This window comes from Varanus komodoensis, unplaced genomic scaffold, assembly GCF_004798865.1.
Source record: "Varanus komodoensis strain SLA01 unplaced genomic scaffold, ASM479886v1 scaffold1, whole genome shotgun sequence".
Taxonomy (NCBI): Eukaryota; Metazoa; Chordata; class Lepidosauria; order Squamata; family Varanidae; genus Varanus; species Varanus komodoensis.
This window is the reverse complement of record NW_025335268.1, coordinates 76,184,593-76,198,021: the sequence shown is the minus strand read 5'-3', so window position 1 is coordinate 76,198,021 and position 13,429 is coordinate 76,184,593. Positions and strand designations below refer to the sequence as shown.

At 54.9% G+C, this 13,429-nt stretch overlaps 1 protein-coding gene across 6 annotated transcripts in view; it reads left to right on the top strand.

The window, feature by feature from the left end:
• SBF1 (SET binding factor 1) overlaps nucleotides 1–11,272 on the top strand; it is a 52,778-nt gene extending 41,506 nt beyond the window's left edge. For 2 of the 6 annotated variants that reach the window (XM_044429713.1, XM_044429704.1), the window contains exons 27-39: nucleotides 33–110; nucleotides 468–652; nucleotides 761–937; nucleotides 3,528–3,629; nucleotides 3,701–3,886; nucleotides 4,000–4,126; nucleotides 4,207–4,337; nucleotides 4,514–4,747; nucleotides 9,063–9,176; nucleotides 9,272–9,489; nucleotides 9,636–9,723; nucleotides 9,835–9,966; nucleotides 10,138–11,272. In XM_044429713.1, coding sequence (XP_044285648.1) covers nucleotides 33–110; nucleotides 468–652; nucleotides 761–937; nucleotides 3,528–3,629; nucleotides 3,701–3,886; nucleotides 4,000–4,126; nucleotides 4,207–4,337; nucleotides 4,514–4,747; nucleotides 9,063–9,176; nucleotides 9,272–9,489; nucleotides 9,636–9,723; nucleotides 9,835–9,966; nucleotides 10,138–10,236 — 1,871 coding nt within the window. In that variant the 3' untranslated portion in view covers nucleotides 10,237–11,272. The remainder of the gene's footprint in view (nucleotides 1–32; nucleotides 111–467; nucleotides 653–760; nucleotides 938–3,527; nucleotides 3,630–3,700; nucleotides 3,887–3,999; nucleotides 4,127–4,206; nucleotides 4,338–4,513; nucleotides 4,748–9,062; nucleotides 9,177–9,271; nucleotides 9,490–9,635; nucleotides 9,724–9,834; nucleotides 9,967–10,137) is intronic. The other 4 variants (XM_044429724.1, XM_044429722.1, XM_044429721.1 and 1 more) reach the window with 3 other exon arrangements.
• The last annotated feature ends 2,157 nt before the right edge of the window (nucleotides 11,273–13,429 follow it).

The window sequence follows — 13,429 nt, the reverse complement described above, 5'->3', positions numbered from 1 at the left end:
GCTGAGTTGCCTTTCATCCTGTCCTCTCTCAGCCCCAGGTCACAGAGCTAGGGTAGTCACCCTCTCCAGCCCCAAGAGCATGGCAGCAAAGGGACGTGGCTCCCCGCGAGGTACTCTGTGGGACATTAATTCCCCTGACATGACATGACATTCACACACTAACTCCCTCATGGTTGCCCGAGCAGTCAGGCAGCCTGGCCAGCACGCCACTCTGCGCTAACCACTAAGCAGCCTTACTGCATGCTCCGCCTGGCTTGGAGTGCCTGCCAGTCCCTCCTCGGTAAGATCGGCTGGCCTGGGGGTCCACCTCGGTGTGAGTCAACCTGGGGCTGTTGATCCAGCCTGTGGCCCGGAGCCAGAGGGAGGGCTTAGCTCGGGTGGGAGGCAGCAGTCCCCTGGCCAGAGGCCAGCCCGGAAGCGGGGTGTCAGGACCTGTGCCCCACCGTCTGAGCGCATCTCCCTTGCAGGCAAATGGGGAAGCATCCGAGCCAGCGGGCGCCTGAGCAGCTATGCTCTCAATGCAGAGATTGGATCTCGCTTGGCTGGGAAAGAGCTGCTCGGCACGCAGCCCAACGGGTCCCCCTCCGAGGCCAGCTTCTTGCGCCAGCACCGGGCATCGCTCTACATCATCGGCGACAAGTCTCAGCTGCGGGTATGGTGCTCGGGGGCAGGGGGTGCCCTCCACTGCCCATCCTGTGCTCAGCGGAGGGGTGGTGCGCGCCCTTGGCTGCTCCTTGAGTGACTTCTTCCTTCTCGTCAGGGTGTGAAGCCTGACCCTCTGCAGCACTGGGAGCTGGTGCCCATCGAGGTGTTTGATGCGCGACAGGTCAAGGCCAGCTTCAAGAAGCTGATGAAGGCCTGTGTGCCCAGCAGTCCCTCCATGGAGCCTGGCTTGACCTACCTGCGCTCCCTGGAGGAGTCGGAATGGCTGGTGCAGGTCAGTGGCAGGGAAGGGGCTGGCGCAAGGCTTTCCCCTCCTCTGGATGCCTCTTGGCCAGGGTCTGGAGCTCCACTGGCTCATGGGGAGGGGGCGTGCCGAGGAGAGCATGACTCCTTCACGGGCGAGCCCGCTCTGTGCCCGTGGCATCGTCCTTTCCCTGCCCGCTCCGCTGACAGCCCCGTTGGTCAGGCCTTGAGTGGGATGAGGACCTGCAGCCTCTTTCCTCCCAGCATGACACTGTGTAGAGGGCAGGAAGGAGTCGCTGTTCCAAGGGACTTGCCATCCAAAGGCAGCCTCAAGGAAGACTGCAGCAGAGGCGAAAGGAAACGGAGGAAGCAGTAAACAGGAGGGATCTTTTTCAGCCCAGTAGGAAGGAAGTGGTTTGCTACAGAAGGAGGACAGGCCCGTTCTTCAGTAGTGCACGGGCACGGGTGGACGTTCTCTGGTCAGTTCTGCGCGGAGGGCTGGAGTCAAGCAGGAGGCAGCGCATTGGATGACGGACGTGGTTCACGGGGTCCACAGCAAAGCCAGCTCGGCATCCAGAAATTTCCCTTTTTATACCCTCCTATAGCCAAGTCTCCCTGGGCAGTTAACAAAAGTTCAAAGCACACAGGCAAGAAAGGGGAAAAAAACATAAAACCACAATAATTGGAAGAAATTAGCACATAGCAGTGGTGCAGGATAAAATGCAATATTAAAACTAAAGAACTGTAAAAATACTGGAAGACTGAAGGGTGTCTGGCGCAGAAACAGAGTGCAAGAGCCGGCTGGTGGGTTGTGTGCTTGCTCTGGGTGTGGGTCCCCGGGAACTTTGGTTGAACGGCTCGCAGGAGTCCCGTGCAGGGCTCTAAGGAAGCCAGCCAAAGGGTGTTCCTGAATCGCCTGACGGTGGCAGAGGCTTGACTGAGCGTCACCCCCTGCAGGCTCTGCAGTTGTCATGGGTGCAGCCAGACGACACTGGCCAGGGAGGCCGAGGGAAGAGGCTGGGCCATGCCAAGCTCTGCCAGCGAGGAGGAGGTCCATTTTCTGCCCCCTTCTTCGTACACCTGGGGGCTGCAGGGCTGCAGGAGGCTGGGCTGCACCCAGTGGATCACGTCCCAAATGCAGCTGCTAGCCTGCATGCCTGCCCTAAATTAGTCCCCCTCCCCAACCTATGGAGCCGAGTGTTAAAGAAATACTTGGCAGGACACGAAGGCAGAGCCATTTAGTAGCCAGAGCGGAGGGACTCTGTGGTGGGGACGGGGCCAGGGTGGCAGGGAGCTTGTGAGAAGGGGGCCTGTGGGGCGGGGGGGGGGGCAGTGCAGGGTACACAGGGGGCATTCCAGCTGGGGAGAGGGGAGCGTTCAGCTATGCTGGCCGCACAGGCTGAGCAGAAGTTAGTGTAACAAGGGGAGGCAGCAGGAAGAGCAGAGCAGACAGAGCAATGGAGAAGCATGGAAGAGTAGGGCTGGAAGGGGCCAAGATGGCTGTTGCATCCACCCCTGCTGCGGCAGGACACCAGCTCACACCGTCCCGTTCGGAGGACTGTCCAGTTTTGCCTTGAGTGTCTCACAACCTCTAGGCAACTGGCTTTGCTGTTGTCTTGCTCTGACAGTGAGGAGACTTTTCCTGATCTCTAGCCTGCATCTGGGTGCCCACAACTTGAATTGCATATTCCGTGTCCTGCACTCCGGCCTCAGCGAAATTGGCACCAGTGGCCTGAGCAAGGGCTGGCGAGGGTGAGGGCCGCTGTCTTGTGCAAGGCCGTCCATGAAGAGGGTCACGCTTCTGCTGAATATGGAGAACAAAGGACGGGGGACCCAAGAGGAAGCTGGTGCTCGCTGCCCAGTTGGCATGGTGGGGAGCAGGGCCACCATCCTGCCGGGCGAGCGTGCGAGGAGAGCAGGGTTGGGGGGACAGGCAGTGCTTGGCCTGGATGCACTGGCACAGGCCCGTTGTGCGGCCTCGAAGTGGCAGTCTGCAAGAAGAGGACACTGCCGGGCAGGGACTGAATGCTGTGGCTTGTGAAGCGGTTGCCCCGGAGCAGTCCGTGCAAGTAGTAGGCAGGCGAGAATTGGGCCCTGAGGTACCGCACCCGGATGAGGGAAGGACGGTGGAGACACGGTGAGCGGCCAGGCAGGGAGGCAAAAGCCAGCTGAGGGCCAGCTCATAGAGGCACGTGGGGTGTTGGGCATCGGATTTGGTGGGGAGGCCAAGAAGGAGCGAGCCAGACGGTGGAGCAGGTGCGGGGCTGGACCACACTGGACAGAATGGAACAGGGAGACATCCTCTGGCTGCCCGTCCACTAGCTCAGGTGTGGTTGGCAAGGAGCTATCAGTGACGCAACGAGGCCAGGGAGGCACTGGCCACCTTTCAGTTCTGCGCAGGACCTTGTCTCCCAGTGTCTCAGGTGGCCCAGTAGCACGACTGTTGTTTCTGCGCATGCCGAGGTGATGCTCGCTGTTGAAGTCCGACACAGACCCACAGGACCGGGGCGAGAGGGGAAACCGAGCCCTCTTGTGGGCACTTGGGGAAAGAGGAATGCTGCCTGGATGGGCAGTGCCGGCAGTCGTGACCCCCGTGCTCTGTGCCCTCTACCTCCTGGCAGATCCACAAGATCCTGCAGATCTCCGTGCTGGTGGTGGAGTTGCTTGACAGGGGCTCCTCTGTGCTGGTCAGCCTGGAGGAAGGCTGGGATATCACCACCCAGGTAAGGCTCGGGACCCTGCCCCAGGCCCCCCAAGCCCACCCGGGGGTGCTGACGCCGCTCCCCCCGCACAGGTCGTGTCCTTGGTGCAGCTGCTGTCGGATCCCTACTACCGCACCATGGAGGGCTTCCGCCTCCTCGTCGAGAAGGAATGGCTCTCCTTCGGGCACCGCTTTGGCCATCGCGGGGCCCAGACCTTTGCTAGCCAGGGCAGCGGCTTCACGCCCATCTTCTTGCAATTCCTAGACTGCGTCCATCAGGTAAGAGCCGGTCACCACTCTGCCTGCGGTGGTGGGAAGGAGGGAAGCCATGACCTGTGGGCCCTGGCCGCTTCCCTCGGGCCCTGGCATCTCCCTCCCTCCCTCCTCCGCAGATCCACTTGCAGTTCCCCATGGAGTTTGAGTTCAGCCAGTACTACCTGAAGTTTCTGAGCTACCACTGCGTGTCCGGTCGCTTCCGTACTTTCCTGCTGGACTCTGACTATGAGAGACTGGAGCTGGGTAAGGGCCCGCACGGGGTCTGTGGTGGGGCAGTTGCCGAGGCCGTGGTACAAGCTGCAGCACATGCTTTTTCACGCCAGGCCTCCTCTATGAGGAAAAAGGGGAGCGGAAGGGCCCCCCACTGTTCTGCTCCATTTGGGACTACATGGACCGACTGAACAAGAAGACGCCTGCATTCTTCAACTACATGTACGCCCCTGAAGATGGCGAGGTGAGGCTGGCACGTCAGCAGGGCCCGTCTGCTTGGGGGTCAGGTGCGCCTCCCTGGCAGCCGCTGGTCACCCGGGGGGACAGCCACAAGCCTCCGGGCCCTGCTGTCCCCGCAGCGCAGGCTGCGCCGACCAGTCCTGCTGTGTGTGACTTGTCTGGGCCCTGCCTCGTCTCCAGGTGCTGCGTCCTTACAGCAACATCTCCAACCTGAAGGTGTGGGATTACTACACCCAGGAGACCCTGTCCGAGGGCCCCTCCTATGACTGGGAGTTGGTGCAGGGCCAGGCGGAGCCCCTGGAAGAGGCTGGTCAACAGGACACGAGCACCCCCCAGAGCCAGCGGAAGATCATCTGGCCCTGCTACGATAACCGCAGCCGCACGGAGCCGGATGCCATCTCTCGGCTGCTGGAGGTCAGTGGGGGTCCAGCCCTCCTGTTTCTCCTCTAAGAATGACGGGGTGTGAGGGGATGTAGAGGGACCATGTGGGAAGCAAGCGCACCCCTTTGGGGGTGGGGTGTTGAGGGCAGAACTGTGCTGAACGTGGTGTTTGGGTGGATTCCAGGCCCTTAGGTTAGTTTGGAGTCTTCAGTTTCGGGGTTACGAATGCAGGAGGTTTGGGGGGCTAGGCACTGGTCCATGGGTCAGGATGATTGTCTCTTGAAATCCATGGGATGCTGAAACTCTTCTGCAGTCCCATTCTACCTTCCCTTGCCCCAGGTGCATCAGTCCTCAAAGAACAATGCTGCTGTGAGGAATCTATAGGAAGGGCGCTCCGTTTCCTCCCCTCAGCAGCTCAGTTACGTCTGGTCAGCCCCAGGCAAGGCAGGTCTCCGCTATCCCCGAAACAGCATCAAAGTGGGGTGGGGGGGGTGAGAGAAGGGGGAAAGCGCAAGTCCTGCAGCATTGCACTTCTCAGAATATTATGCCAGGGATCGTGAACTGGTGTTTTCCATGATTATTCTTAAAATTAGAGAGTAAAAGGACACAGAGCCTGTCTGTTACTGGAAAGAAAAACCTTGCTTGAACACAGGGAAGGTCAGTCCCATATTGCAGAACCCTGAGCAGCTCCAGCTGGAGAAGGTCCTCAGAAGAGAAGAGGGGCCACGCGGGGTCCATGTGCCGCTCTGTCCAGTTCAGCACAATGATAGCCAGGCAGTTGCCCACAGGAGCCCAAAAGCAGGATGAACAGGAGTTCCCCTGCCCAAGCTCCTGAGCAGCTGGTGCATTGCAGGGCTGTGGCCCCTCATAATGAAGGCGGCACTTAGCTAGCAAGACTAGTAGCCACTGAGAGCCACCTCCTCCAAGTATTTTTCCAGTCCTGTTTGGTGACCAGCAGCGCTTCCTGTGGCTGTGAATTCCATAGTTTTAACTATGCACTTCCGAAAGCTCCCGCTTCGTGGGATACCCCTCAGTTCTAGTATTACGGGAAAGGAAGAAAAATGCCTCCCTTTCCACCTTCTCCACACCAGGCATTATTTTAAAACCTAACTCTAACCCATAGCCATCCCTCATCATTTTTCTTGCCCTTCCATGAACTTTTTCAAAGATAGGCTGGACATGCACGTGGTGGGCACGTCATGAGCAGAGCCAGCTGGAGCTGGGGGTCAGACTAGATGGCTCAGGAGGGCCCTTCTGACTCTCTCTGTTTCTATGTTTTTCCAACTCAAAGTATGCCCTTTTTAGGTGCAGTCACCAAGTAAGGTCACACCAACGAGTTGTTTAGAGGAGTTGGCTCTTGGCAATTGTATTTTCAATTCCTTTCCTAATTAAACTTAACCTGGAGTTTGGCTTTTGCTCGTTCACTGCTACTCCAGATGCCATCTGTCCTTACTTAAAGTTAGGATTTTTCTGCTCCAACACGCGTTATTTGACACACTGAATTGCATTTGCTGTTTTGATACCCATTCTCCCAGCTGAGAGAGATCCCCCTGGCACCCTCCCTTCTGGTTTTAATCACATTACACAGTTCACGTGCACAGAGATCAAACTAGTCAATCTTAAAGGAACTCAACCCTGACTGCTCTTTAGAAGGCCAGGGACTGAAGCGGAAACTCAAATACTTTGGTCACCTAATGAGAAGGAAGGACTCATTAGAGAAGAGTCTAATGCTGGGAGCAATAGATGGTAAAAGAAGAAGGCGATGGCAGAGAATGAGGTGGCTGGATGGAGTCACTGGGGCAGTGGGTGTGAGCTTAAGTGGACTCTGGGGGATGGTGGAGGACAGGAAGGCCTGGAGGGATGTTGTCCATGGGATCGCGATGGGTCAGGCATGACTTTGCGACTAAACAATAACAACAAAAACGTTCAGTAGTATCAGCAAACTTAGCCTGAAAGCGTTGGTCCTAGTCCAAAATCCTGTTTCTGTCCCTCCACTGGGTGAAATTTCCTCTCTCTGTTTTCTGGTCATCGTTCCAGAGGAGGGTTCCCCGCTCCTTTCATGCGATGCCTGCCGAGTGAGTGCAGGAGTCTTTCGCAAGGGGCTTTGGCTTTGTCCATTCATAAATGCATTCCTTGACTTGATGGTTTTCTTCCTTCGAGCTTATTTTTGACAGCTTTCCCCTTAGGGTTAGGGTTAGGGTTAGGGTTAGGGTTAGGGTTAGGGTTTGATCCCTCTTCTCCAGTTTGCACAAGACCTGCTTTTCCAACAGTGACCTGGTAAACTGCAAAAAGCACCGTTCTGAAAGCTTTCCATTCTCTGGACAGCAAAACGATGGGAGCAACTCCGCCATACGCGTGCCATCTGCAGTGTGGTTGTGACAGCAGCAGGCTACCCTGCAGGGCTATTGTTGACTGCTCTCTGTGCAGCCCCACCACTGGCCCTGGGGCTTTCTTTGGGTGGGATGTAACTGCAACTGCCCCACTTTTTCTGGCTTAGCGAGTGAGAAAACAATGGGGCGACCTTCCTGAAGCCTCCCAGGGAATATTGTGAGCTCACGCGGGCTTCAGTTGTTGCATTACCAAAGGTCCACCTGGCCCAGCAGTCCACTGACAAGCAGCTGCCGCAGGGTCCCTCACGCAGGAGGGGTGTGAAGCCTCGGCTTCGCCCAAGCTCCTTAACAGCTGTTGTGTGCAGGCATGCCATTGTGCTTAGTTGCAAAGTCGTGCCCGACCCATCGTGGGGTAGCACACAGCTAGCAAGGCTAGGATCCACTGATGGCCCCTCCTGCATGAACCTGTCCAGTCCTCTTTTAAAGCCACCCAGATTGGCAGCCACCACCACTTCCTGTGGCAGCAAATTCCACACTTGAGCTATATGCTGTTACCTGTCCTAAGCACCCCACCAGTCAGCTTCATGGGATGATCACGGGTTCAAGCGTTATGGGAGAGGAAGAAAAATCTCTCTCTCTCTCTCCTCTTTCTGCACTCCATGCATGATGCTGAACACCTCTATCATGCCGCCTCTGTCCTTTTTTCTGAGCTGAACAGTCCTAGTTGTCGTAGTCACTCTACATAAGGGATCTGCTCCAGCCCCCTGCTCTTTTTACCCCCAATCTTCTCTGTACTTTTTCAAACTCAGTGTCTCTTTTCAGGTAAGCCAACCAGAACTTAACACGATATTCCAAGGGCAGTTGCACCAAAGATGTGCCTAAGAGAAGCAGATTTTGGCAGTTCCGTTTTCTGTTCCATTCCCAGCTATGCCTAGGATTGAGTTAGCATTCTTCACAACAGCTGAATACTAGACTGAATTTTTCATCAAGCCATGCGCCGCTCCCCCAAGGTCCTTTGTTTTGCTAACTCACTGCTAGCTCAGGTCCTATCGGTGTATACACAAAGTTGGGATTCTTTTTGCCTCAGCATGCCGTACTCTACACTTGCTTACATTGAACTACATTTGCCATTGATGCTCATTCTTCCAGCTTGGAGAAGTCTCTTTGGAGATCCTCATAATTCCTTTTCCTTTTGACCACATTAAAAGGTTTAATGTGACCAGCAAACTTGGCCACTTCACTACCTACCTGTAATTCCAGATCATTTATGAATAGGTTGAAAAGTATTGGTCCCAATACAGAACGCTGTGGGACTCCACTGGCGACATCTCTCCTCTGGGAGAAATTGCTATTTATTCCCACCCCAAGTCTTCCATTCTTCAACCAGTGGGTGATCCAAGAGAGGACCCCTCTTTTGTGCCCCGACTGCTTAGTTCACTCAGGATCCTTTGGGGAGGGACTTTGTCAAAGGCCTTCTTGAGATTCAAACCAGCCATGTCTCCTGGATTGCCCTCCGCTCTAGATGCTCATTAGGGATGCAGGTGGCGCAGTGGTTTAAACCGCCGAGCTGCTGGGCCTGCCGATCAAAAGGTCAGCAGTTCAAATCCATGACAGGGTGAGTGCCTGTTGCTTTGTTCCCATTTCTGTGACAAACACTGGCTCCCTTGGCTAAGAAGCAGAGATGAGCACTGCCCCCTAGAGCCAGACATGACTGGACTTAATGTCATGGGGAAACCTTTACCATTACCTTTACATGCTTATTAATACACTCAAAGACCTCCAGTAGGTTAGTGAGGCAAGACTTCTCGTAGAAGCAATGCCGATTTTTTTCAGCAGGGCTTGTCCCTCTGTGCGCTCGCTGATTCTGTCTTTATTGATTATTTCAAGCAGTTTACCCAGAACAGATGTTAATGTATGTTCTTTGAGAGGCATCTTGCAGAGTTGCTGTCACCCTGAATAGGGTTGGCTGCCCATGAGTTTCTTCACTACCCACTTTGACTACACCCACTGCCTTGCAGGAGCTGCAAAACCTGGAGATGGAACTGGGGCAAGTTCCAGGGCGCTGGAAGGAGACATGGGACAAAGTAAAGGCTTTCCAACGGTCAGAGGCCCAGGCAGACACCGGCAGCAGAGTAAGGGCTCTTGAGCTGGGGGCAGAGGCTCGGGGGCAGCTCTGCGAGCTGCTGCCAGAAGCTTCCTTTCAATGCATGTGGTCTTTCATTACCAGCTAGCAGCCAGCAATCTGCTGATGGCATCCGGCCTGTCGCACCATCGGCGCTCGCTTGGCGTCTACCTGCAGGAGAGTGCTGGCGGTAGCTCCACCATCAACCTCAGCCTGGACAGTGATGCCAGCAGCACCTCCACGCCCTCCGGAGGGAGGCAGGGGGGCCGCCGAAGCACCAGCACCCTCTACAGCCAGTTCCAGCCAGCAGAAAGCGAGAACCGGTGGGTGCACGAGGCTCACCAGCCTTGCAGCAGAGGCTGGCAGGAGGGGAGGTGCTGCTCAGAGAACAAAGCTCCTTGGCGTTGCTCTCTCTCGCCTCCCCCCACTTCTTCTCCTCTGCTCACTACAGTACTTTTGTCCCCTGCAGCTCATATGAGGGATTCCTTTATAAGAAAGGAGCCTTCATGAAGCCGTGGAAGCCCCGCTGGTTTGTGCTGGATAAAACCAAGCACCAGGTAGGTTGGTTGAGGGGGGGGATGTAGAGTGGCGGTGGGAGGGACCACTGCTGAGCGTCTCTCCTGGCCTGCCTGCCCCGGGGCTATGACTTTTGCCATCTCTTCCTTCAGTTGCGGTACTATGACAGCCGGCAGGACTCCGAGTGCAAAGGCGTCATTGACTTGGCTGAGGTCGAGTCCATCACTCCAGGCACCCCCACCATGGGCGCTCCCAAGATGGTGGATGAAAAGGCCTTCTTTGATGTAAGCCGCCCTTGCCTGAGGTGGAGCCCGTTCCCCCTTTTCTTGGCTGCCATCAGGAAGCCTGGTTTGCGCTGCATCTGCCCATGTGGAGCTCTCAGGGAGGGAGGGAGGGAGAGAGCCTGCCTTCTCTGCATGCCTGCATCGCTCTGCTTCGCTCCTCTCCCCTTGCAGGTGAAGACGACAAAGCGTGTTTACAATTTCTGCGCCCAGGATGTGCAGCTGTCCCAGCAGTGGATCGACCGTATCCAGAGCTGCCTGTCTGATGCCTGAAGTCGCCCTCGCGCAGCCTGCCGGGCTGCCGCAAGCAGAGCAGGGCCGGACTGGTGGTGCACTGGGACCGAAGGAGGCACAGGGTGCGGGGAGAACGCCCTTCCCACGGCCCTCGGCCTGGCTCTCCGGGCTGTTCTGCAGCCTGTGCCACAGTCTACCGGTGGCCGCTTCTTGCCGGGACAGCGCAGGCCTGCTTGCTGGAGCAAGGGGCTAGTGGGAGTCACGAGGTGGGAGGACCCCTGCTTTTCCTGGGCAGTGGCCGATCCAGAAGGCCTCCGTGTCGCTCCTTTCCTGAACAAGCGTGCCATGAGCTGCGCCAGGAAAAGGGCCAGAAGCTCAGCTGCACGCTCAGGGGGCACCGCTGGGGTAGAACAGTATTACAGGCCTCGAACACACGAGTCTAGCAGGCAAGGATGCCGGGGCCTGTGTGGGTCTGCAGCCCGTGGCCCCCTGTTCTGGGATGTGGGGAGAGGGAGCAGGCGTCACCTCTGGCACAGCTTGCCCTGCCCTCTGCTCATTCAGTGGCTTGATGCAGTGGAGGGCTGGCTGGGGCTCGCACTGTCCTAGTGAGGAAGCCCAGGGTGGGGAGGGAAGGGCTTCCCAGGCTCCCGGATTATCTGGCATTGTTGGAGGTGTTTATGGGCATGGGAGAGATTCTTGGATGCAGCTAACGACCCTGTGACTGAGCCCTCTCGCCCCAAGCATAGGCTTTAATCCTGAAGCAAGTCCTGTAGCCTGCTTTCTTCACAGGTCAGACGGCAGCCTCCCCAGCTCTCTTTAAAAGGCATAGAAGTGTTATTCGAAGCCCTGAGACATTGTACATAGCCTGGAGCACATTGCCCCCCCTTTTTTATTTGTACAATAACGGCTGTGGCTGGTGTGAGTTGGAAGATTTTGTAACTTCCTTGAGCAGTTGTAGATTATTGAAGTTTCTGTACATTGTGTCAAACCTACAGAGTCCTTGTATTGTATTGTGCCTAGAGGAAAAAATATATGGAGAAAAACTAATGGAATTTAATAAAAAAACAGCAACATGTGTGTTTGGTTGGATGTGACTTCTCTGAGGCACAGGTTACTGCATTGCCAGAGGCTCATCAGGAATCTCGTAAGCCCCACCCCACATGCCGCGGTTTCCTCAGTACTGGGAAGCATCAGTGTATCCAGGAACTGGATTGGACCAGCCCATTTTGCTGCGCTTTGGTTGCATACAGGCAGGGAACGGGAGGGTAGTAGGAGAGGAGGGCCCTGAGTGCGCGTGTGTACGGAGGACTTATGTGAGTGCAGGACGTTTCTTCTGCATGGATCAGTGATGCTCAGCAGGGAACCGACTTAACAGCAAAAAGAAGAAACGGCTGGGACAACATCCCTGGCAGCCAGAGAAAGAGAAGCAAACATAGACTAAATTTAAAAGAAACAGTCTGCCAAAACACCTTGGAAACAATGCAGTAATTGCTAGAAGCCAGCATGGATGTCTCAAGAACGAATCCTGTCGGACCAATCTAGTTCCGTTTTTTCATTGGGTAACCTCCCAAATGGACTGTGGGAATGTTGTGGACACGATCCATCTTGACTTGAGTAAAAAAGTAGTCCAGACTGTTCACGGTTACCCTGAGTCTGGCTTACCAAGGCAGCAGGCTTGATCCTTCACTTTGGGAGGTTTGGGTAGAGAGAGGGGAGCTTTCTTGCCAGGCATGAAATGGGTGGGACCAGCTAATTCAGTGTCCCCTGGAAAGAGTAGACAGCCATCTACAGAATTCCTTGGTCACAAGCTAATCCCGCCTCTTCAGTTGTTGCTCTTCAAGACTGATGGCCACTGCCTGGAGATACTGCCATGAAAACCAAAGTGGGAGGGCCATGCAGATGCCGAAGGATGATCACTGGAGAAGGGGAAGATTCTGCAGATGGTGGGCAATGACAATGACCAGGGGGCTGGAGTAGCCCCCTTGTGAGGAGCGGCTACAATCATCACGATTGTCCAGCTTAGGAAAAAGGTGTGCAAGGGGAGACATGATAGAGGTGTTTAAAATAATCCTGTGGATAGAAGCCTTTTCCCCTCCTCACCTGTAACCCTCAAACACGGGATAATCCCATGATGCTGATTGCAGGGGGATGTTCAGGACAGCTAAAAGGAAGCACTGCTTCACACAGCATATACTTAAAACCATGGCATTCACTGCCACAGGAAGTGGTGCGGGACACAAATCTGGGTGGAACAGGATCAGACAGTCTTGGAGGAGCAGAAAGCTCTCAGCGGCTACTAGCTTTGCAGGCTATATGCTATCTTTTTACAAGAGGTGGCTTGCTTGCATACACCAGTTCCTGAGGAGCTTGGGTGGGTTGAAGTCTTGCACACCTCTTGCATGAGGGATCCTGGAGGCAGCTGGCTCGCACCGTGTGTACAGAGTGTTGAACTAGATGGCCCTTTGCTCTGATCCAGCAGGGCTTTGTGTATGTCCTTATATGCTTGTGAGGCAGGTAGCTCTTTTTTAACCCCCCCCCCCCCACCACCACCACTCTGAGGTTTCTGTACAGGTTTGCTGGCAAGATCTGGCTGTTTCTCCTCCTCTAGGATCTAGGGGTGGAGGGGGAGGCACCTTGATTGAACCATGAGCTTGCCTTCTCTGCCCAAGAATGTTCTGAGTTTGAGAGGGTGTCCCTTATAATGGTACTGCCACAGGAGGTCAATTGCCTCTTCTCCATGGGTAGAGCCCAGCTTTCCATGTTTATTGGTGATAAACCACTGGTTCCCACAAATTAATTCTATGTTTTGTCCTCCATCTACTTCCAGTTAATTTCTTAGGGTGACTGCAAGCTTTAGTTTATGAGAGGTGAAATAAAGGGTTGGTTGGTGGTTTTTTTGCATCTGTTTTCTCCTCAAATCGAACAGCATAATCTCTGGTTTCGATGCTTCTCATATATATTCCTTGACAGAAATGAAGCTAATTGCCTGGTCATGACTAGATCAGCTTTTAAATAAGCACTGTACTAAGCACCTTTTGAAATCTAAGATAAATTTAGGCTGCATTTACTTTTGCTGTAAGATCTGCAATGTCATAATGGACTTTTGAAGAAGTACTTGATAAGATTTTCTCATTTAAACCACAGGGTTTAAGCCTACACCCTGCAGCTTGACGCACACCAGCCTCTGAACTCCGAAGATTAGCTGCAGCCTGTGCCTGTGATGGTGTGGTGG